The sequence below is a fragment of the Sus scrofa genome, chromosome 13 (assembly GCF_000003025.6).
Source record: "Sus scrofa isolate TJ Tabasco breed Duroc chromosome 13, Sscrofa11.1, whole genome shotgun sequence".
NCBI classification, from domain to species: Eukaryota; Metazoa; Chordata; class Mammalia; order Artiodactyla; family Suidae; genus Sus; species Sus scrofa.
In genome coordinates this window covers 86,459,414-86,485,657 of record NC_010455.5, presented here as the reverse complement: position 1 = coordinate 86,485,657, position 26,244 = coordinate 86,459,414, and the positions used below count along the sequence as shown (strand labels likewise).

At 34.0% G+C, this 26,244-nt stretch overlaps 1 protein-coding gene across 3 annotated transcripts in view; it reads left to right on the top strand.

Annotated features, from left to right (window-relative positions):
* PLOD2 (procollagen-lysine,2-oxoglutarate 5-dioxygenase 2) overlaps nt 1-26,244 on the top strand; it is a 110,495-nt gene that overhangs the window by 27,510 nt on the left and 56,741 nt on the right. For all 3 annotated transcript variants that reach the window (XM_021069587.1, XM_021069586.1, XM_021069588.1), the window contains 2 exons: nt 11,339-11,430; nt 14,407-14,543. In XM_021069587.1, coding sequence (XP_020925246.1) covers nt 11,339-11,430; nt 14,407-14,543 — 229 coding nt within the window. The remainder of the gene's footprint in view (nt 1-11,338; nt 11,431-14,406; nt 14,544-26,244) is intronic.

The window sequence follows — 26,244 nt, the reverse complement described above, 5'->3', positions numbered from 1 at the left end:
TGCTATGGATTCTAGTGGAGTTAGTTACCTCTGAGCCACATTGGGAACTCCCAGAAGAAGCAGTTCTAAGAGGGAAGTTCATAACAATAAATTCCACCTTCATGAAACAAGAAAAGTCTCAAATTACAACCTAACTTTATAACACAGGGAACTAGAAAATGAGAACAAATGAAGCTCAAAGTTAGTAGAAAGAAGAAAATAACAAAAGATAAAGCAGAAATAAATGGAATAGAGACTAAAAAGATAATAGTAAAGATCAGTGAAGCTTAAGAACTGGTTCATTGAAAAGATAAACAAAATTGACAGACCTAAAGCTAAACTCATCAAGGAAAAAGAGAGAACTAAAATAAAGTCAGAAATGAAGAAAATGTTACAACTAATACCATGGAAATACGGAAAATCATAAGAGACTACTATGAAAAGTCATATGTCAACAAATTGGACAACCTAGAAGAAAGGGATAAATTACTAGAAACATACAATCTTTTAAGACTGAATCAGGAAGAAATAGAAAATCTGAATAAACAGATTGTTAGTAAGAAGATTAAAACTTCCTAAGAAACAAAGTCCAGAGGCAGACAGCTTCACTAGTGTATTCTATTAACATTCAAGGAATAATTTTCCAAAAAACAGAAGACAAGGAAACTCTTCCAAACTGATTTTTACAAGGTCAACATTACCCTGATACCAAACCAGACAAAAGGGTGTCACAAAATAATAAAACTACAGGCTAATATCCTTGAAGAACATAGATGGAAAATCCTCAACAAAATAGTAGCAAACTGAATTCTACAGTACATTAAAAGCATCATACACCATGATCAAGTAGGATTTATTCCATGGATGCAAGAATGGCTTAACATCTGCAGATCATCAATGTGATATACCACATTAACAAAATGAAAGATAAGAATCATATGATTATCTCAGTAGATGCAGAGAAAGCATTTGAAAAAATGCACCATTCATTCATGGTAAAAACTCTCAAGAAAGCAGATGTAGATGGAACATACCTTAACATTATAAATGGTATATATGATAAGCCACAGCTAACATCATGTCACACTCTATGGCAAAAAGCCAAAAGCTTTTCATATAAGATCAGGAACAAGATAGGGATGCCCATTCTCCCCACATTTATTTAGTATAGTTTGGAAATCCTTGCCAGAGCAGTTAAGTAAGAAAAAGAAATGAAAAGCATCCGTTCTGGAAAAGAAGTAAAATTGAAATCATTTGTAGATGACATAATACCTTATATAAAATACCCTCAAGTCTCCACCAAAAAAAAAAAAACTATTAGATCTAATAAATGAATTCGATAAAGTTTCAGGATACAAGCTTAATATACAGAAATCTGTTGTGTCTCCATACACTAACAATGATTTATCAGAAAGAGAAATTTAGAAAATTATGCCATTTACAATTGCATCAAAAAGTATAAAATACCTAGACATAAATTTAACCAAGGAGGTAAAAGATTTGCACTCTGAAAACTGTGAGACATTTATGAAAGATATTATAGAAGACACAAATGAATGGAAAGATATTCCATGCACATGGATTGGAAGAATTGATATTGTTAAAAAGTCCATACTACCCAAAGCAATATACAGATTGATGCACTGCCCATCAAAATTCCAAGGGCACTTGTCATAGAAATGGAACAAACAATTGAGAACTATGTCTAGATACTCATGTTGCAACAGAACAAAGGGTGGGGGAAAAATGTAATTGTAATGTATACATGTAAGGATAACCTGACCCCCTTGCTGTACAGTGGGAAAAAAAAAAAAAAAAAGAAGTGGAACAAACAATCCTAAAATTTGTATGGAACAATTGAAGACCCCAAATAGCCAAAGAAGTCTTGAGGAAGAAGTATAAAGCTGGAGGCATCATGTGCCCTGATTTTGAATATATTACAGAGCTATAGTAATTAAAACAGTATGGTACTAGCACAAAAATAGACAAGTGGAAGAGACTAGAGAGCCCAAGAATAAACCCATAGATATGTGGTCAATTAATTTATGACAAAGGAACCAAGAATATACAAAAAGGAAAAGACAGTCTCTTCAATAAATGATGTGGGGAAATGTGGATAGCCATATGCAAAAGAGTGAAAGTCAAATGCAAATCAAAACCCGAGTAAGATGACACTTCACACCTGTGAGAATGGGTATTATCTAAAAGACTAGAAATAAGCTTTGGCTGAGATCCCTTGTGCACTGTTGATGGGAACGTAAATTGGTGTAGCCACTGTAGAAAACAGTATGGAGGTTCTTTTAAAAATTTAAAATAGAACTATCATATAATCCAGCAATTCCATTTCTGGGTATTTATTTGAAGAAAACAAAAACATTAATTTGAAGAGTTATATGCACATCCATGGTCATCACAGTATTGTTTACCATAGCCAAGATATTGAAGCAACCTAGGTTTCCATTGATAAATGAATGGGTAAAGAAATTGTGGTATATATATACACATGTATATGTATATATATACAATGAAATTTCACTTAGCACAGAAAAGAGTGAAATCCTTTCATTTGTGACAATATGGACAGATCTTGAAGGCATTGTGCTACCTGAAATAAGCTAGAGGAAGAAGGACAAATACTGTTTGCTGTATATTGTTTTAATCCCTAACTTGGCATGATGAGTGCCAGAGTATTTCTTATATTTTCTGGGATATACTCCAAAAAATAAGACTTTTATATAAAGATAGTTTGACATTTTTTAACACAAAATGAATAATGAAGCTCCTTTTTTTTAAATTAGCATTTTTTTTCTTGTAGTATTTCTACAGGAAAAGGTATCTATAGTTTTAGATAAAAAATGATCTGTATTTAATTTTATGACCTCAAGATGTCTAAGGTGTTGATTTGGTTTTCAAGTAATCTTTTGTATGGCAGCTTCAACTTGTTGAACAATGTGGTGAACTAGCCAAGATGTGGGGAAGGATTCTGAACTGCCAAAATAATGCCATAAAACTCTTAAAGTAGGTGAGGATGGGCTGCTGTTCAGATTAATTGTACTCATTTTATGCTACATGGGTACACTGGAGAATGCCCTCTTTACAAAGTATATAATTACAATGTGTTCATGGCAGTGTGGAGTGGGAGAAGCAAATATTTTAGTACACTTGAAGATGATAATGAAAGTTATGACTTTTGTTTCTTTTTCAGCCCCTCCATACTTTATTAGGTCTGATTTTAATTTTGCATCCCAGATTGCAGATTGATTTATTTTCATTCTTTTAGGTTAGGCAGACCTCTTTAAAAAGATTTTTTGTTGTTGTTTTCCATTATGAAGAAGTAAAGGTCATCTTGGCTCAGGCACTTCACCCTTATAGCCTCATTTCAGAGTGTGGTTTGCTTAAACGCAAGACCATATCCAGGTGGCCTCTGCTCTAGGAACTGTTCTTTTCATTTGTAGGTGAATTAGCAGGAGTATATTTTCTCAGCCCCTGCTGTTTTCTCCTGGTAGTTAATTTTATTGCTGATGCCCTTTGCTTATGAGTCTGGGAAATATTTTTAGTGTCTCTGCAAAATATGGAATAAAGGGCAATAGATTGTAAATCAAATACAATAATTTGTCTGAACAGACTACACAGCCTTGAGGCCAGATTTCTGGCAGGCAGTTAATAGTTTCTGCTGAAGCATTTGGCTAGCAGATGGGTTACACCATCCCACTCAAAGGAAGTTCTCATTAATGGTACATCTCTCTATTTTGGGGGTTGCTGTAACCTTTGAACCCTTGGAATTCAATAGATTGGAGTCTGCTCTGTCTGTGAAGAGGGTAGATACTGTCTTCCTTGACATCAAAATTACATTCAAGATTTGCATTTCATAACTTTTTCAGTGATCAGTTGTGTTTTCCAGGTCATAAATTCTGGTCCTATATACTCTTTGTATTAATATTTGTAAAGACAGGAAACACTGCTTTTCTAAGATAGTCCATTTATTCTGGCTGCTTTTAATTATACTTTACATTTGTTATGACCCAAATTACTTGTGTCCTCTCAAAATTCATATGTTGAAATCCTAATCCCCAAAGGTGGTGATATTAGAAGGTGGGATTTTTGGGAGATGCTAAAGTTATGAGGGTAGAGTCATCATGAATTGAGGTAGTGGTCTTATAAAAGAAAGAGGTTCCAAAGAGGAATTCCTGTTGTGGCTCAGCAGGTTAAGAACCTGACACAGTGTCCATGAGGATGTGGGTTGGATCCCTGGCCTCACTCATTGGTTTAAGGATCCTGCATTGTCTCAAGCTGTAACATAGGTCACAAATGCAACTCAGATCCGGTATTGCTGTGGCTGTGTTGTAGATTGCAGCTGCAGCTCCAATTTGACCCCTAGCCTGGGAACTTCCAGGTGCCACAGGTGCAGCCCTAAAAAGAAAAAAAAGAGAGGTTCCGAAGAACTTAAGCCCCTTTCACCATGTTAAAATTATGAAGGTGCTTATTCTGTGAAATATTTGATACAATTTGTGAGAAAGATACTCATTAGAGGGTTTATTTAAGCTAATATCTAAAAACCAAAGCTTATCCTTATTTGCCCAGTATAACAGTTCCCACAGATGAAAGTATTTTATTAAATAGCCTATATTTTCTAGTCAACGGGTTGGTAACTGCAGTGGTCTGAATATGTGTCTATCCCTGAAATTCATATGTTGAAATTCTAACCTCTAAAGACGATGGTACTAGGAGGTGGAGACTTTTGGAGGCACTTATGCCATGTGGGGGGGGGACCTTTGTGAATGGCATGGTGTTCTTATAAAAGAGACCCCACAGGTGAGGACAGTGAGAAGGAACTGGCTATGAACTAAATAAAGACTCTTCACCAGAATGGGACCATCCTGGCACCATGATCTTGGACTTCCAGCCTCCAGAACTGTGAGAAATAACTTTCTGCTGTTTACAAGCTACCTACCCAGTTTGTAGTATTTTGTTATAGCAACCTGAATTAAGACAGTATCTATAGGAGTTCCTGCTGTGGTATAGCAGGTTTAGGATCCAGCATCGTCTCTGCAACAGTGCAGGTTCAATCCCAGGCCTGCTGCAGTTTATTAAAGATCCGGCATTGTTATAGCTGTGGCATAGGTTGCAGCTGTGGCATAGGTTGCAGCTGTGGGTCGGATTCAGTCCCTGGCCTGGGAACTTCCCAAATGCCGTAGGTGTGGCTGGAAAGAAAAAGATAGTTTTGATTAGAAAATCTGCCTTCTCTCCATTAATTCTTCAGCCAGCCAATTATCTTCTTTAAAATTAAAATAGAGGAAATCCATTTTATTTTCTCGTCAAATATGATGAAGTGAGGAAGTGGTAAATCTTTTTTTCTTTTTTCCAGGTGGAAAAATTCTTACTACCTCAACTGTTTAGTATGTGAAATGACTGCCAAACCTCCAACCATGCTAATCAATTTCCATGTTTGTCAAAATTCCCCTTAATGTATCATGCCAAACTTCTCATAATTTTCTGCACTTGAGCTGCACAGATTATAGTAGTCTAATAGAAGCTGAGTTCAAAAGATGTCTCTTATTGAGATATGATTGGAGTGGTTATGGTGAGTTTAGGAGGCAAATGCAGAAACCTGGGCTAGTGATGATAGTAATTTGAGTTAGCTTGCTAGAAGATGGAGAGAAATGAAAAGATTTGGGGTGTTATCTACAGTTACTTGCTACATTATTTTAACAAACAGCTTTAAATTGAGCTGTTTTTACGTCAGTTTTTTTCCCCATTCCCGTTGCCCCCCCCTCATCTGTGGGGATACATTCCAGGACCCCCAGTGGGTGCTTAAAACTGTGGATAGTACTGAATCCTATAATGCTATATGCACTATGTTTTTTTTTCCCTATACATACATACCTATGATAAAGTTTATAATTTATAGATTAGGCACAGTAAGAGATTAGCAACAATGATAATAAAAGAGAACAATTATGACAATATACTATAATAAAAATTATGTGATTGTGGTCTCTCTCAGAATATCTCACTGTATAAAGTTAATGCCTTTTCTGTCTTAACTAAGCATTCACCATGCACTATGACCATAACTTAGAGTTTGAGGTAAGGACAGAAAATCTAGCACAAATTTCTTTTTCTTTCTTTACAATTTCACAGATAGATGATTTTTTCTTAGTGCAAATTTTAGGACCCTCAGCATATGATTTTTTATGTAAAGGAAGCACTTGACAGATCTCTTTGGCATATGTGAATTGCCAGCATCACTACTCTTATGTTTTGGGGCTGTTAGTAAAATAAGAGTGACTTGAACACAAGCACTGTAATACTACAGCTGTTGATCTGATAATCGAGAAGGTTACTGCATGACTAATTGATGGGGTATCCTGGACAAAGGGACGATTCACATCATAGCCCAGATAGAGCAGGATGGCAAGAGATTTCACCATGCTACTCAGAATGGTGCACAATTTAGCAACTTTTTGAAATTTTGCATTTAATATTTTCTGACCATGGTTGACCCTGTGGATAACAGAAACTTTGGATAAAGGGACAAAACTGTACTAGCATCAACAATCTTGAGAATTGGAAGAACTATTTGGTTCTTGAATGAATAACCTTGGTAGAGAGAGATTGAGTTACATGACTTGCTGAGATTTGCGCAACTTCCTTACACATTTATCTGTTGTAGAAATAATAAGATACTGTCTGACAGGACTTACAGGGTATCATCCACTTCACATGTAACTCATAAACCCTCACATCAAGCCTATCATGTGCTATTATTACACACATATTATAGATGAGAAACAGATGAGACACGGAGTTTAAATGACCAATTTCAAACAAGTAATAAATAATAGGTCTGAGATTAGAACCCAAGTCGTTTGTTTTCAGATCCATATAGCAACCACAATGGCAAACTATTAGGCCACATCTGGCCCATGGTGATTTTTGTACAGTTAGCTGGAAAACTAAGATTTTTTTTTTTAATTTAAAAAATGTTTTAAGGAAGATAAAAGGAAAATTGTGACAGATTGTATATAGGCTACACAGCCTAACATATTTATTATTTGGCCTTTCACAGTGAAAATTTGCTGGCCCCTGCTCTATGCTCATCATCCCCAAGAAAATATGTTCCTTGAATAGACAGTTGAGAGCCACTGATCTTTCAGATGAAGGACATGTCTATCATACAATCAATTATTGTTAGAAGGAGAACAGTGTGCTCAGAGCTCCTTCTGTGGTAGAATTATTTTTCTTTTTGATCTTTGCCAATTTAAGATTAAGAACTGGTTTGACTGGGTGTAGATAAACTATCTTGGGAATATAGGAGCTCTCTCCCTCTGAGTGAGATCAAAGAATGCTGGGCTATTGCTGAGTTATTGAATTTTATGCCTGTCATTAAGATAATGAATTTCATCTGAATTTATGTGCCTATTTTAGCATTTGGAAACAGAACATATTAGCCAAAAAACTTCCTGTTTTAAAGCCCTGATTTGTTTTTGGAAAGAAAAATTGGCTCAGCACTAACTATTGATACATTCTGCTATTATTCTTCAACTATGTGGAGAAAAAAATAACTTTCTAACAACACATTTTTCCCCACAGAACTAAGTTCATTAGTAAGGGAGAATACGGTTTTTTTGTTTGTTGGTCTGTTTTGCTTTTGTCCTTTCTAAATTAATTGTCCTGATTCTTGGACATATTCTGTTTTTTACCTGAATTTTTGTATAGAGCTAAATATTAAGCCATTTAAATATTTATTAAGCCTTACAGTGCAAAATATTTTAGTGGAATTTGTAAATATGATTACAGAATTTTATTTTTAGCAGTGATGTGATTTTCATTCGATAAATGTTTTAAGTAACCACACTCTATAATCATTACATGTTTCTTGCTTATACAAACTGAATTAAACTATTTTTTTTTTTTTTTAATGGCTTCACTAACGGCATATGAAAGTTCCTGGACCAGGGATTGAATCTGAATTGCAGCTGTGACCTACATCACAGCTGCATCAATGCCTGATCCTTTAAACACTGCTAACCCACTGTGCTGGGCCAGGGGTAGAATTCACACCCTGTCAGTGACCCAAGCCTCTGCAATCATATTCTTAACCCACGGCATCACAGCGGGATCTCCTAATGTATTTTCTAATAGAGTCAGGCAGTGGCTCTAGAGGTTACATTTGGTCCCAGTTGAGCTTTCACTTGCCTTTTCTTTGACATCATCATACACTGGTTTTGATGGTGGTTGACTAGTGCCCGTTATACAAGCCCATTTCTTCAGTCATCTCACTTTATCCTTTTGGTTGTTGTGGACGGATTGGGCAAGGTACTCATTATAGTTGTTTAAACTATAGTATTGTTTGGTTAGAAAATTTCTGCTGTGTATTCTATCTTTCCTTTTACTTAGATGATTCAGATTGTTAAAAAGGATTTTATATTGAATGTTTTTCTTTTAATCTTTCTGATTAAAAGATTAGGGATTGTGCCTAAAATTGAACTTTCTCTTCTTTTAATTATAGGAATTTCCAAACATATAAATGGAATTAAGTTTTAATAGTCATCATATGTGAGAAGTCTTGTTTAATCTTTATCCTCCTCTATTGCCTCCCATTTACTCCAAATATTTTTCTTTTTCTTTTTTTGGCCACCTCTTGCCATGTGGAATTCCTGACGCCATATCCTTAACTCACTATGCCAGGCTGGGGATTGAGCCTGTGTCCTGATATTGCAGTTGTGCCGCAGTGGGAACTCCTACCCCAAATAATTTTAAAACAAATCACAAACGCTATATTCTTTGATTGAGTAAATACTTTAGTATTTGTCTGTAAATTATAAGGACTCTTTAAAGTATATCAATGCCATTAGTGTGCTAAAAAATTAGCAGTGATTTCTTAATTCAACAAATTTCTCAGTGTTCAAATTTCCCTAATTTTCACACACACACCTTTTTACAGTTGACTTTTCAGGACCCAGATAAAAGCTATGATTTATGCTTGGTTGAAGTGTCTCTTAATTCTGGTGATATACTATCATAGTTTCCCTTTTTTCTCTTTTGCCTTTGATTCTGTGGGTCAGTTATCTTCAGTCCTTATATTTCTGGTAAATTTGTAGTATACATTTTAGTGGTATGTGTCAAATGTAGGTTAATTTTTTTTTTTCTTTTCTTTTCTTTTTTTTTTTTTTTTTTGTCTTTTTGTCTTTTCTAGAGCAGCACTTGTGGCATATGGAGGTTCCCAGGCTAGGGGTCTAAATGGAGCTGTAGCCGCTGGCCTATGCCAGAGCCACAGCAATGCCAGATCTGAGCCACGTCTATAACCTACACCACATTTTTGACACAAATACTTCATAGATGATGAGCAAGGTGGACTGTTGAATTGGGTGGTAAGAACTTGTGAGTGATCCACACAATTATTTTCCTCTTTTACTTCCTCTTGTTGAATAAGAATCAATTTCTCATCACAATTATGATACTGAATAGCAGGCAAGAATAAACAGCTGCTTATATGTCATGTTATTGTACAGATCTTCCTTTGACAGAATTACATATATATTACTTGGTTTTGCTTTTTTGTAATTAGCAACAGTACTGAAACCACAGGAGTCCTTATTTGGCATAGGATTGCCAGACACAGGCAGACTACGCATTTTTAGTTTTGCCTTCTGAGTCATTGGATTAGGTAACGTTTCTGTCTACTCAAGGGTCTGGCCAACATTACTTTTCCTATTAAGGATGGTGAAATCCTTGCTGTTAGTTTTATATTGGAAATTATAAGTATACAAATCCATCTAGGCAAAATCTAAACTTATCATTCTTAATGATTTATGTAGAAAAGTTAAGGAAGAAAGCTATCTTTAAATACAGTCTTTTTATTACAGAGAAGAAAAACTTAAAAAAAATTACTCCTATGAAAAAAAATCTAGTATTCCCTATTTCAAAACTCATTGTAAATGATAATATGTCAAGTTTTCTTAATTGATTAGGCCCTGTTTGAAACTTTACAAATGAAATTTTGTTTTTTTAATAGTTTTTTGAAAAAGTACTCAAAATAAATTTACTTAAGGTCTGACAAATTCAATGAAAATGACTTATTTTTTCTTAAATATCTATTTCTTATAATGGTGAAAATTATGTGAGAAATACATATTTCTAGAAAAATACCTAAAATGTTAATATTTATCTTCATGGAAATATCTTTCTTTTTTGGTTGACTTATTTGAAATTTTTTATTTATGTGTGTTGTGCTTATATTTTGTTTAAATTGTTTTCCAAAATTTTTTATCTTGGGTCATTTGAAATTGTTTCTAATAGATTCCTATAATATCTTAATGCAGTATATTTCTTTTTTGGTGATTGTCTATTGCTTAGGGGATACCTAACATAGCCTGAATTTTCTCTCATTGATAACAGTCAGGTATGAGTCAAATGACATATAGCTCAGAGCCAAGAATGCCAAAAAGATATTAATTTTATTTTCTTATTCCATCGGTCCTCCTGTATCCTAGGCAAACAAACAAATAAAAAACCCTAGCATCTTTGGCATATCCTGATGCACTTGTTTCTTTTGTGCATTTTCCAACATGTCTTTTTCTGATAAACATTTCCCTTAATAGCTTCTTATAGGTATTTTAAAATGACTCCTTAAATCTATCTACTTCTACTAAGAGATATTTTGTTATACTGAAAATAATAATCCATTATAAAATGGTGACTGGGTATTTATCAGGGCAGTGTTGATTTTGGTTCCTTTTATTCTTTAATGAAGAAACTAAACACTGAAGGTAACTGTAAATGTGAATTTTATAGACTTTTCCTATACAAAAATCATTAATAGGAAAAATTAAGATTGTATTCTAAATATTTGTTCCCAGTTCATTATAATTTATAAAAAAAATTAGGGTCACTTTCATGATTGGGTCTTTTCTTTTTGTACATGTGTTTTGAGGAATATAATGTGGTTTTAGACCCCACTGATGTGGGTAATAAATCAGGGATGACTATAGGTGGAGGTGAAGCTGGTAGATTAGATAATGTCTAAGGGAGTTTGTCTTTACAACTAAAAACTGCATTTTATGGAAGTGTTTCTTTTAGTGTTGAAATCCTCTGTTGAGGACATGCTTTTCCTTAAATATTAATATGCTTTCTTACCATTAAAATAATTCATTATTTGACAGTTGGTCATTTGGCAGTAGTATAACAATTTTAATTGCCTAGTTTTTCAAAAGCCCTTTGTTTAGCCTCATGTAGATTAACAGACCAGAGCATTCCCATGGGTTTAATGAAGTCTCTAATCACTGTAGTGCATTGTAAAGTTTTAGCATTTAGCCTTTTAGTAAGCTGTCTTATGTTATTCCCTCTGTCTTTGCAGATAAATTATTAGTCATAACTGTAGCAACAAAAGAAAGTGATGGATTCCATCGATTTATGCAGTCAGCCAAATACTTCAATTATACTGTGAAGGTACAGTATATCTTTTAATTCATGGAGATGTTAGAATATGTGCCTAAAGTACATTTTTTTATAACAATAGCAATAATAACAGCTACACAATCTGCAATCCACAGAAGGAAGTTGAAATTTGGTTACACAATTTGTTTATATTTAGTTGATTGTTTTAGAGATACATTTTGGTTTTAATAATACTCTGCCACTCAGACAATAATTTCTTAATATTTGCTAATGCTTTGTATAAACATATTCTATAAAACAATAGAAGAGATTTATATGTATTTGTATTTATTTTTTGGAGTGTCATATATGCATCTAACATAAAATTTGACAGTAATTTTTTTCACTTCCTTTGAAGAATTTTTTTCTGTAATGTATTTCTTTGTTTAGGAGAATTGGAAACATTACAGTGAATGAGAAACATTTTCTGTTCCTTTTTTTTTTTGTGCCTTTTTTAGGGACATACTTGCGGCATATGGACGTTCCCAGGCTCAGGGTCGAATCAGAGCTACAGCTGCTGGCCTAGGCCACAGCCACAGCAATGTGGGATCTGAGCTGCGTCTTTGACCTACACCACAGCTCAGGGCAATGCCGGATCCTTAACCCATTGAGTGAGGCTGGGAACTGAACCCGAATCCTCATGGATACTAGTCAGGTTCTTAACTCGCTTAGTCACAATGGGAACTTTTGTTTTTCTGTATCCCATTATTGAGAGGTGCTTCTCCAATTTGTTGTTTTTGTTTTAGAGAAATTTAGTAACCTTGTAAAAGTCTAAAGGGTTTTAGAACTTATCTGCAGGAGAATATCTCATTGGTAAATTGTCAGAGGAAACCTGGGGAATTTGATAGGACTGGTAAATCGAGCTGTGAAAAAGCCTGCCTTTAAAATTTTTTCTTTAAAACTTACTTATTTTTTAATAGAAATGAAGCTCTGTCAGTCAGTTATTTTCCACAAATAGAGAATAGGGAGATGTCTCAGGTAGGAAAACAAACAATACATTTACAAAACAATAAAACTTTAAATAGACAGAAAGAGAGAGTGAGATTGCTTTTTGCCTAGGGAAAAACTGAACTGTTCCAGTATGCAATGCACAAAAAAGGTGCACTGGAAGAGTATGTACAGATGGTACTATGGAACAACTATAAAAGAGGCTGACTTTGCTAGAAAAGAGATCTAGATGTTTAATGTAGGATAAATGAAAAATACGTTAGAGAAATTTGATAAAAATAGAGGGGAAATAACGTAGCATGCATTGATAGGAGGCAGTATGGAAGAAAAATTAGGGTAAAAAAATGCTGAAATCTAATGGGAGGGACATCTCAAGGCTTCAGAATGGGAGAGTGTGGAATATTTCTTATGTGTGAGACACTCTTAGGACCTTTATACATGGTATGTTGTTGATTCATTGTATAAACCATATAAGATAGATATTGCTTTGCTTAGGAGTAAGGATAACTTGCTCCAGGGTATGTAACTATAAGGTGTCAAATCTTGAACCCCAGCCCAGTTTGACTAACTGGAGGTTTGGATTCTTCTGCTGTCTTCCCATTATGAAATGCAGTGGTTCTCAAAGTGTGGATCCCAGACCACCAGCATCAGTATCATCTGGGAAATGGGAATGAAAATCCTCAGGCCCCACCCCAGACCTACTGAATCACAGAGTCTGGGGGTGGGACCCAGTGGTCTGTGTTTTAGCAAGGTTTCCATGTGCTTCTGATGCATGCTAAAGCTTGACAAACTGATGAGTTGAAAGAAGATAGAAACTAGAGCTTAACATACTGCACTGCAGAGAGTAGGCAGGGTGCTCAGATGCAGTTGGGTTCAGTTACTAGTGCAGTGTTGGAGAAGTTCAGAACGGTTGTAGGAAAGAAGTGGCTAGGGGAGGCCACTTTTTAGGGCAAAAATGAATAATTCTATTAGACTAGCCCCCATAGGAATCCAGTTCCCCACACCAGTTTTGAGTTTTCTTGGCTAACATTTATCCCTTTAAGTTTGTGGTGATGAAGTGCTAACTAGAGATATGAGACTGGGAGCCCCTCAATCTCTGCCGGCCAGGCCTATATTTGGCTCAATATTAAATAAAGTTGGAACTAATATTTAATTAAGTAATTAATTTTATTTTTTTCTTTTATGTTTGTTTTTTAATTTCATTCTCCCTTTATTTCCCAAATCTCTTAGTAGATCATTGTTTTGGGAACTTCAGACTTTGTTTGAATCAAACTAAGATACTGTGTGTGTGTGTCTGTGTCTGTGTGTGTCTGTGTGTGTCTGTGTGTGTGTGGTGGAGGTGAGCATAGACCCGTGCCTTGCACCCTGCTCCCTCACGGCCAGGTCTGTAGCAGGCACTGCCCATTCAGGAGGCAGCTGCTGAGGCAATGACAAGCAGAGCTGAGAACAGCCCCAGGCTTATCTCTGAGTAATTGTGTTCAGGTAATTTCTTACATTGGTAAATTATTATTATTGGAGGGTAATGTAAGCTTAAGATTTTTAAGGTAAAGAAGGTGACTTTCCACATCATATTTTCTGTGTTTCCCTGGACACCCCTTTTGGTTCAGTAGGAGAATCGCTTAGGGTCTGTCTCATCCAGGAATCCTTGTTTTACAGGGATCCCAGTGTTCATCATACAGATTTGCTACCAGATGGAAAAGTGTTATGGAAGGTTTCCTTATTTTCCTTTTCATTTCAGTCTGAACAGGTGGAAATAAGATGTGAAAAATACTTTCTGTGGCTCTCCCTCCAACCCCCAGCTTGGATATACTGTACTTTTGAAATGGGCGAATTGGGAATGGCATTTTATGGGGTGCATAACATTGAAGAATTTTGACCTGATCTAGGCATCAATTTTTTTTCTGTCTAGAGTCATGTTTTAGTACAGTGTTTAAAGGGTCGTGCTGTGTTATACTGTATAAGTTGCTGGTGATCCAAGTTTTTATGATACTTTGATAATTTGAGTTTTTCCCAGGGATGAAATGATGATTTCATTTATAGGTCCTTGGTCAAGGAGAAGAGTGGAGAGGTGGTGATGGAATTAACACTATTGGAGGGGGCCAAAAAGTGAGATTAATGAAAGAAGTCATGGAAAATTATGCCAATCAAGAGGATCTCATTATCTTGTTTACTGAATGGTAAGAGAATAAATAACCCTTGGAATTCTAAGTACGTATTAAATTATTTTTTAAGGGTTGATATTCATATGTAGATTATATATTATTTATTAAATTATTTCATTCACAAGGGATCATTGTTTTGAGAAGTAAATTTTACTTATAATTATAAAACCATGGTCTGACATAGTTTTGTAATCAAATTTGATGAGTTACCATAAACGCCAATCAGAAAACAGGGCACGGGGTAAAATTTTTGTGAAAGTTGTGTTAATCCTGATTTGGGTTGGAGTAAAGATCATGTTGAACTTTCCTATTGAGGAATGTAACTCAGTGGATTCTGGTCAACTGGGAGGAAATAAATCATTGACGTTATAAGGGAGAAATAAAAAAGCCTATATTTATTAAGAAAGGAAACCATTCTTATGTGTAAATATTTTTTGTATACCACTTTTTTTTCTACTTAATTTTGATTGTTCAGTATGTTTCCTTACCTTTTTACATGTTTCTAGTGATTTCAAGTTGTCAAGTGGTCGACACCTTTTTCTTCTATTTTTTATGTTCTTTTTCATTTTTATTTTTTGATCATTGATTGCTCATTTTAAATCCCCTTGCAATTTTCCTTTCTAACTTAGGAAATTTTTCTAATATATCTCCCTCCACTTAAAAATCCCAAACCACAGTTATTGCGGATGAATAAAACAGCAGTGCAAATGTTAAATAAGAAATGCAGAATTTATGAAACAAAAATGGACATACTGAAGTTCTGGTGCCATCAACACTTACAAGTTTTTTTTTCAGCTGAAGTATAGTTGATTTATAATGTTATATTAGTTTCAAGTGTATTGAAAAGGGATTCATTTATATATATAAATATATATACTTGTTCATATTCTTTCCATTATATGTTATTATAAGATATATTTCAATGTGCTATGCAGTAGGTCTTTGTTATTTATCTATTTTATATGTAGTGGTATATATCTATTAATCACAAACTCCTAATTTATCCTCCCCCTGCTCACCTTTCCCCTGTGGTAACCATAATTTTTTTTTCTATGTCTGTGAGTCTATTTCTGTTTTGTAAGTATGTTCATTTGTGACATATTTTTAGGCTCTACATATAAGTGATAGAATATGAAATTTGTGTTTATCTGGCTTACTTCACTTAATAATCTCTAGATCCATCTCTATTGCTGCAAATGGCATTATTTCATTCTTTTTATGGCTGATTAATATTCCATATATATACCACATCTTGTTTATGTTTGTTGGTGGACATTTAGGTTGCTTCCATGTCGTGATTGTTGTAAATAGTGCTGCAGTGAACATAGGGGTGCATGTACCTTTTTGAATTGTAGTTGTCTCCAGATATATATCCAGGAGTGGGAATGCTGGATCATATGGTAACTCGAACAGTTACAAGTTTTGAAAGGGGTCATATACTTGCATCTTTAGAATTTCCCTCCTGTCTCCTGGGAAAAAAATAGGGTTCTGCTTACAGTTACTTATTCTTGCAATATGAGAAGTGGTGTGAATTGTGTTAGCTTGTGTACTGAGAATTTTTCTACAGAATCTATTATTATATATATATTTTACCCTTAGAAAAAAGAGTAAGAAGTGCATAATAACTACTTAGATTAAATATTGAGTATGTTTGGTTTAAAATTACCATGGATTTTAAACAATGATTTTGGTCAGCTTAAACTTGCCACATTTATATTTTGATTTTAACTTTAAGGTAAATTCTCCTTATAAAAGTTACCACATATAACCAGTAATGGTTTTGGATCCACACACCTCTTTCTGCATTTCCTTTCCCTTTCCTCTCCTATCAGACTTCCCCTCCTCCTGTCCCCTATCTAAGGTTTTGTCTTTGAAGAAACTGGCTTAATACGGGGCCAATTTGTTTCTAATAAGAAAAGGACACCATGAGATAGCTAAAGACTGCTTGAGGTTACATTTGTTTATTTAGTTGATATTTTAAGACCTAGTTTGACAAAAGACAACAGTAAAATTTTAATGGAAGGCCCAGTGTGTGCCAGGCACTGTTAGTGTTTGGGATATATCTATCCGTGAACCAAACACAAAATTTCTTGACAGCTCCCTCGGTGAGAATAGCCGATTAACTGAAAACATGCAGGCCCAGCTCAGCCAAACCCTGGTCTAAGAAGGAACATGAACATTTTCTCTACCATCATGCACATGTCTGTCCTGGAGAAACCTAGGAATGATGAGAAAGTAACCAAGAGAAAGAGGGATGGACAGTTGGTGCCATTTGAGAACTCTTTTCTTATTTATATATTTGTTTTTTAAAGAACACTTTTTTTAAAAAGTACTGTGTACAAATGATCAAGACAGTTGAAATCGTGGTAATCCAAGGCCTGGGAGAAATGAATTAGACCATAAATTATTTGAAATAGGATAACCATTCTGCAACAGAATTGCTAATCTCCTAATTAAGATTACCTTTGGTTAAGGCTGTAGTTCAGAATATGTTAATTTTAATAAATCAGATTTCTATTATGTGATTTTTTTTTAAGGACAATTTAAGTATAATAATTAGTCTTATAAGAGCATAGGTCACTACTATATGAAAAAAACAAGTTTTTGTACTTCATAATTTAAATAGTCTTTCAAAAAAACAGCTTTGTTGAGGTATAATTTAAATACCTTGACATAGACTCATTTTAAGTGAAAATTTCAGTAATTTTTATTAAATTTACAGAGTTGTGCAGTTATCTTCACTACTCAATTTTAGAGCATTTCTAATACCCCTTTTGCTCATTTAGATAGGCTTTTGTGAATTAATTTGGAAGCAATCTTATAACATTGTTTCCATGGAAATATGTATTCTAAACTAACTTTTGGATGAATATTTAAAATTAGAGACTGGATATTTATAAATACACTCTATAAGCTAAGATTAATCATATCTAATTTAGATAAAAATAAATACAGTGTTTATGGTTGTTAAAATGAACACTGAAGCTCTCCATATTAAAAAAAAAAAGTACCACAATTTTTTTTCCAAGTTATTTCATACTGCAATGTGTGTGTGCGTGATTTATTGCAATTAAGATGGTTTGTAAAATTGACAGTCTTCCCTTGATTAGAACAACTGCCAGTAAATATAGTGAATTTGATGACTTTAACAAAGTGTGGTGGATTCTTTTGAAATAGGCTCATAAAGATTTTGGGGACAAATGTTGTAACATGATAGCTGCAGATTCCTTATGGAGAAAAAAAAAATTATTCTGTAATGATTTTCTAATTCACCTTAGTCAAGGGAGCTGAGTATTTTGAATTTATAATAAGGCACTTTGTATTACTTTTACTATACCTAGTAAAATGTGTTTCTTTTACTCTAGTTACATTGAAGACAGTTGGTCAAACCTGATTATTACTATATAGTGGCCAGTTTTTTTTATAAAGAATAATATGTAGGCCAATGTGTAACAGAGGTGTTTGTGTTATTGTGAATACACTAGGTACATACTGAATATACCCACAAACTTGTTGTGTGCTGGATACTAAAGTATAAACCAGCAGAGTCCAGTCCCTAAAGTAAGTATGTGGTAGAATATTTCTGGATATCAGATAAATAATAAAAACTTTGGTTATTTGTTTTTTTCTTTTTCTTTTAGACTAAAGAAAATTCTTTAGAAGAAAAATAGTTCAAGGTGGTATGATTATTTGAGTTTGAATTTGGACTGAGCAAGTTTTCTATTTTTTGGTAGCACTGAATGTAATTAATCAGAATACAAATTAATTGGAATACAAATGTGCTTTATTTTGAAAGAATCCCAATATATGAAATATTTGAAAGATGTATTTGGTGGTGGTTACTGGCCTCACCAACAGGAACATTTCCTTTCTGAAATATCTACCCATGGATTTCGGTATATAGTTGCTCCCTGGTTCATTAGAGTATTCATTTAAAGATGATTAACTGTATGACTCTGAGGCAAGATAAAGAAATTGACTTTGAAATGTATAGGTTCTTGCTAACTAATGATAGCTGTAAGGTAGATGGAACTTTAAAAGCTAGAATGGTAATCAATGCCACAATACAAAACTAAAGTTGATATTGAATTAAAGTGGATATAAAGTAAAGCTGTTGGAGTTCCTTTTGTGGTGCATCAGAAATGAATCTGACTAGTAACCACAAGGTTGCGGGTTTGATCCCTGGCCTTGCTCAGCGGGTTAAGGATCTGGCGTTGCCATGAGCTGTGGTGTAGGTCACTGATGCGGCTCAGATCTGGCATTGCTGTGGCTGTGGTGTAGGCCAGCAGTGGTGCATCCCTAAAAGGCAATAACTAACTAACTAAATAGTAATAAAAAAATAGCTGTTATTACGGTATTTTTCCTGTTATGGCTCTGTTATGGGAAATTGATCCAATAAACACGGGCTGAAAATTGGGAGATAGTTTTAGTCACAGAAATCTTTGCTGTGAGCATATTCTTATTTCAATGTGATTGTATAGTACTAGCTTCTGGTCACTTGTTTTGATTTATAATTGTTTTTATGCTTAAGACAGTGAAGCAGAGGGCTGTACCTGATTTACATGTTGTCAGAGTAAACAGCAAGGAATCAATAAATATTAGGTAACAATAAATTGTATTAAAAGAAGGAGAAATATCTTTCAAGAGGCGGAAATATGGTGCTTTGAAACTATTTTTAAAGATTTTTCTTCATTCAGTTGGAGAAGTAAAATGACTTATAAAGGCAGGAAGCATCCAGAGTTTCTAAATATCAGAGATAGAAATTATTTTAAAAATTGATATTTGATTAGAAACCAGTAAAATGATGCTGTTTCTTTTGATCTTTTCTCTGTTAGCCAATGTTCATTTCTTTTAACTTCTAATTAAATATTAGAAAAAGTGACATTAGTGAGCAGATTTTTCACTTTGCATTCATGTCTTGGGTATAAACTTTGATCCAGGCATTGAATTTAACAGTGTAGAAAAATAAACACAGATTCCAACCCTCAAGGAATTCTTATATTATACTAATGCTGCAAATAAAACTGAAATAACCTAATTTAGAAGAAAAATGTATGTCTTCAAAAAAATTGAATGTTGGCATAATCTTTTTAGAATCACTTACTTTTAGAAAGTTAAGGATTATATTTTTATTAGATCATTTGCTAATTATTTGTGAGAATATTTTTTATGATTTTTTATTAATATTATAAGAAGTATAATTTATATGTATTAATTCTATGGGTAAACAGATCCTATCTTATTTTAGTCTGCGAAGTAACCATTTTATACCTCTTGCAATTCAGGTTGCATTCCTAGTATGCCTACATTTTATATTGTCTTACATAGTTATATAGAAGGCAGAGTAAAAACTTTCTGGGGAAAAAAAAAAGCTTTTTAAGAATGATGGCTGTAATTTTAACTGACTATGGCAGATTTATTTGATGGGCTTCTCCTTTTTGGCAGTGAGGACAGTTTAAGTATGCAGACACAAAGAACCTAGTCATTAGTGATGAACAGTATTTCATTATATTAGTATGAAGGAAAGCCAAGACACATCCGAATTCTTGATTTCTACATTCCTGTTTATTTTTCCTGTTTTTGAAGGAAAGGTTGAAAGTTTTAGTTGTCAGTTAAACACATTGCACTGCCTTCAGGCTCACCCATGATAGTGTGAAGTACGATTAGAAATTATGTAGGAAATGGGTGAGTTTTTTTTAATTGTTCATGTGTTCTTATTAATGTTTACTGAATATGTTAGTGAATAAAGAAGAAGCAGATTGTATACAAAAGAACAATTGGTTGTTTATATAGATAGATAGATAAATGGTACTAATTTGTCTAGTTTATTGTATTTAATATATAATTTTCCCCCAAACCAGATTACCTACCCCTCACATCTTGTTTTTTGAATAAATGTGTATTAAATATCTTGTGTAAGCATTGTGTAAAATGTAGTATTAGATTCTGTGGCTGGATGGGTTGGGGGGGTGATTGGGAGAGAAATCCTGCCCTCTGGTTACATTTTTCTATCCATATCTTTATATATGTTATATCTGGCATGTCATAGCTACAAAATAGTAAATTCTGGGAATTAAAAACAGCTTTTTGATTTCTTCATTGATTGAATGAATACTTGTTGTGCACCAAATATGTAGTAGATTAGAAAATTCTAATGTTACAAAGTTAAATTTAACTATCATTTAAAATTAGAGGGAAGAATTTCATTTACCATTCATTTGACAGGTAAAGAGACTGACCCAGAAACCCCAAGTAATAATGACTCGTGATTGCACAGATAGCTAGCAGCTTGAGCAGTTTGAGGTCTTGCCACATTCTCTCCTTGGCTGCCCTCTTTGCTAGGTGTTACTCCAACCCTAGGACACTGTCAGAAAACTTTCCAGAGAAAATGACCCTCCACCTAGACAAACAGTGTCCTTATTTGACTCCTACCTCTACCCAGCCTCAGTAGGAATTCTAAACTCAGAAAATGAACCATTTAGAGGAAAATCCCCACAGTAGTAATTTTTAAAGAAGTATCCACTTTATCTGAGCAAATTCCTTCCCCTTCCTTCAAAATTCCTATAATGAATTTAATCACTTTCCACTCTGATTTTTTTTTTTTTTTAATTTTTTCTGCAAGTTCACCTGGGCAGACATTTTCAACTTCTTCTTTTTTTTTTTTTTTTAAAGGTTGGGGAAGAGTGATTCCATAATATTGGCTTATAGTATTAATTCTCTATGAAAATACAGATTTGTTTTTAAGGTTAAGACATGAATAAAGACAATTATCAGGTGTGTTCCTACTTGTATGCTTCAGTTTCATTATACTTTAAGCTTCTAAACACTAACTGTTAATTGGGTGATTATAATTTTTGGCTCAAGTTTATATCTTTGATGATATAAACTATTGGATTGGAGAGGAACAAATAAATAAGACCAGGGAAGTTGCTTTCTTCTTTGGCTACCTAATAGCTTTCATTTCTTGTTGAGACTTGGAATGATTCATTCATTCATTTATCCATTCATTTGTACAAGTGTTTATTGAGCATTTCTAAAGGCAAGGCTGGGAGACACACAGCTGAATAAAGATATAGATATGGCATGTGAAGGAAGAACATGCAGTTTAGTTAAAATAGGCAATCCCAGCCTGAGGAATAGAAAATAAAACATTCTGTGAGAAAGCAGAGGGAAAGAGTGGCAGGAAATGATCTTTTCCATTTATGCTGATCAAGTAGAGGCTTGTGGAGGAGATAATGTTTGAAATGAGCCTTGAGGGTGAATTGTTTGGACCAGATTGGGAAAAAAGACGTGCTAAGCAGATGAAACATTATTATTAAAGACATGGATGATATATCAAATGCATCTAATTTAACTTCAGGACAGTTTATTTAATGGAAAGTTACTAATGTGAAGCTGATACATTTGGACTTAATTTTATAGGCCAGGGGTTGTAAACTATGGTCCGGCTCAGGTTCTTTGTGTTAACAGTTTTATTGGAGCATGACTATGCTCAATTATTTACATATTGCCTATGGTTCCTTTGCACTATGACAGAGTTGAGTCATTCAATAGGGACCATATTGCCCTCAAAGCCTGAGGTATTTTCTCTAAAAGTCTAGATAGTAAATATTTGATAAATCCTGCAACAGATCGTAATTGGGTACCATCCAATAGAATGGTTTTCAGGAGAGTTGGTCAGACTATCCTTATTACGAGGAGTGAGGGAAGATGAATGATGTGGATGCTTGTAGGGTTTTTGAATTAATCTAGTCCAGTGTCTTCTGGTGGGAATGGAGAGATTTTGAATTCTAAATAGATTATTAAGTAGATGGAACCCATGGTATCTGGAGAAAGATTTGATGAGAGAGGTCCTGAAAATGGAGGAGCCAAGGCTGAATGAAAGATTTTCAGCTTAGGTGACTGTGTGGTTGATGGTGCCACAGAAACGGGGAACACAGAAGGACAAACACTTGTAAAAGTTTCAATGACCTGTTAGAGATAGAACACTGACACATCTGGTAGAGGACTCAACATGACTACATAAGGTAGAACTTATGGTTTTTGCAGGACGCAGGAATACTTACCACCATCCAACTGTGGAAAGTTTTGTTTTATTCTTCATATTTAAATGGACCAAATTCCTAGGAGAATTATTTTTATGACTTTTGTACATTTTTTAAAAAGTTTGACCTTTTGGATTGTTGAAGCTAAAGTAATTTTAAGTAAAAAAACTTTCTTGCCCTTGAAAAGTTTTAAATGGATTCAAAGAGCTTTTCTATAATGAACACAGAAATAACAAGTCCACTAGAATAAGGTGAGAAAGTTTCAGCAACTTTGAATTTCTATTCAAAGTCAAATTCTCATTTAAATCATGTGAAGATAATTTCTGCCTTTTACAATTTGCCTTAAAAGAATTGCTTTTTGTTGCCAATCATGCATGCTTATAAAATGCTAAATTGTAAGAACGCAAGTTGCCGCAACTCTTCCTTTTCAAACTGTTGACTTCTGTTAAAAGTTTGATATATGTGGAGGTACAGTATCCTTCACAGGGGTTACAAAGACAGAAAACATTCACTTTCCAAATGTGCATTTACGGCTTTAAATACATGATGCTACCTACAAATTTCTGAATCAGTTTGGCCCAAGTCTTCAATCATGTGATTCTCCGACATAGTAAGCTTTTCATTCATCTCCAGACAATGTGTTGAGATTCCTCTGCAACTTGCATGGCAGTCTCTGTCTCAAAAGTTTTAGTTTATTTTCCTCACTTCTCATGGCTCAGTTTCTCATAAAACTGATCTTATTTTCTAATCTTCAGTATCAAAAAAAATATATCAGCAACTAGCAGTCTTTAGAAAATATCCCATTAGAAAAGACAGGATTATTTTAAGGAGCAGAAATGTAAAGTAGTCATACCGAGGAAATCAGTTGTGTTTATTTATAAGAAAAAAGAGAAACTTTTATTTTATGTAAATATTATTTTGTGAAGTCAGATTAGTTCAGTTTTTTCAATAAACAGGCAAGAGTTGGATTGAGGTTTTAGAACAAAGTTATTCTGATTTAAAATTTATTTTAAAATATGTATTTGGATAAAAATAAATTTAAACTATCGATGGTATAAACTTAAAAGTCAGTTTTCCTTCTACATCTCTTATTTCTTTAGTCTTTTTCCTGTAGTAACAATAATGTTAATTTTTTTTAACTTTTTTGAAGCCATCCTGTCTCATGTGTTCTCAATTTTTAATTGTTTTACAATAACTTGATGAGATAGGTATTATTTGTCCCTTCACTTTATACTTAAGAAAACCTGAAACATAAAGACTTTAAGTAACTAACTTGTCTATGGTTATTCACATAGTAGCTGGCATAGCTGGAATTAGAAACACAACCGGCAGACTTCAAATTATGTCCTGAGTTACTTTATGATTATTAACAGTATTAGCAGTTTCAGCCTATTGCTCCCAGAAGAAAGAAAAACTATATGCCGAAATGTATGTATGTATATATAGATAGATAGACAGACATAGATGTTTTAATTTTGAAGGACTATTTTTTTTAAGTAAAAACAAATGAATTATTTTATCAAAGTAACACATAATTGCTAATCTCTGTAAAAGTGAAAATCCAATGAAACTTTAAAAAATTACTTTAGCAAGAATAGTAGGAGTTTATACTTGCGGCAGTGACGCTGACACCCATATTTCTATGCCTTTATTTTAATAATAGACTCTCATCATGTTAACTGGGCACATGGCTATCCTGCCAAAGATTACTCCGAAGCCATGTGGCCACATGACTAAGTCTCTTCACCGGAGTGTGAATGGAAATTGTGTGTTCCTCTAATCTCCAGATCCTGTGCTTTAAAAAGGAAGTCGCCTACCCTCTGTTTTCTTTTTCCCCTTCATGGTGAACTGGACTTTACAAGTGAAAAATACTTGATATACACACCCTCATCATATAGACTACTTCTGAATCTTAAAAAAAAAGATTAAAATGTTGCTAATGTACAACTAAATTTAGTAATTACACCTAACCAATTTTTAAAAAAATACAGTAAAGTTGGAATCAGAAAGAGAGACTATTTTTTTCAGGCTAACTAGTGACTCATATATTCAGTAGTTGAACATATTTTGTTAAAGATAATGAAATCGTCAGAAATTATAATGGATGAGTACAAATTAAATTGGAACATTGGGAAGATACAATGGCAGCTTCAGTCAATGATTGTTTATATTATTAAGTTATATAGCAAGGTACTGACTTTTTAAGATTTCAGCACTTGTTTTTTGGTGGTTTTATTTATTTGTTTATACATTCTTTTGGAGTACAGTTGACTTGCAGTGTTGTTTCAGGTGCACAAAAAAGTGAATCAGTTATACATACACATATATCCACTCTTTTTCAGATTCTTTTTTCATGAAGATTATTATAGAATATTGAATATATTTCCCTGTGCTGTGCAGTAGATCCTTGTTAGTTATGTATTTTATATAGTACTGTGTATATGCTAATCCCAACCTCCTAATTTATCCTTCCCCATTTCCCCTTTGGTAGCCATAAGTTTGGTTTTGAAATCTGTGAGTCTGTTTCTGTTTTGTAAATAAGTTCTTTTGTATAATTTTTATTAGATTTTGATATATAAATGATTTCATATGACATTTGTCTTTATCTGATTTATTTCACTTACTCTGATAATCTCTAGGTCCAACCATGCTGCTGCAAATAACATTATTTCATTCTTTTTTATGACTAAGTAATATTCCATTGTATATATGTACCACATCTTCTTTTTCTATTCCTCTGTTGATGGCTATTTTAAGTAGTGCTGCAATGAACATAGGAGTGCATATATATATATATATATATATATATTTTTTTTTTTTGTCTTTTCTCTTTTCTAGGGCCGTACCTGTGGCATATGGAGGTTCCCAGGCTAGGGGTCTAATCGGAGCTGTAGCCGCCAGCCTATACCACAGCCATAGCAATGCAAGTTCTGGACTGTGTCTGTGACCTACACCACAGCTCACAGCAACACCGGTTCCTTAACCCACTGAGCCAGGCCAGGGATCTAATCTGCAACCTCATGGTTCCTAGTTGGATTCGTTAACCACTGAGCCATGACGGGAACTCCAGCATGTATCTTTTTCAATGAAAGTTCTGTCCAGTTATATGCCCAGGAGTGGGATTGCTAGATCATACGGTAGTTCTAGATTTAGTTCTCTGAGTTACCTCCATACTGTTTTCCATAGTGGTTGTACCAATTTGCATTCCTACCAACAGAGTAGAAGGGTTCTTTTTATTATTTATTTGTTATTTATAGACTTATTAATGATGGCTATTTTGACTGGTGTGAGGTGGTACCTCGTATTTTTGATTTACATTTCTCTATTTATTAGTCATGTTGCGCATCTTTTCAGGTGCTTTTTGTTCATCTGTTTGTCTTTGGAATAGTATTTATTCTTACCATTTTTTATTGTGTTGTTTGTTTTTTGATATTGAGCTACCTGAGATGTTTGTATATTTTTGAGATTAATCCCTTCTGGGTCCCTTTATTTGCAAATATTTTCTTCCATACTGTGTGTTGTCTTTTCATTTTTTATGGTTTCCTTTGCTGTGCAAAAGCTTTAAAGTTTAATTAGGTCCCATTTGTTTATTTTTGTTTTTATTCTCATTACTTTAGGAGGTAGGTCAAAAAAAGATAATTGCTGGGATTCAACACTGTTTTAGAATTTTG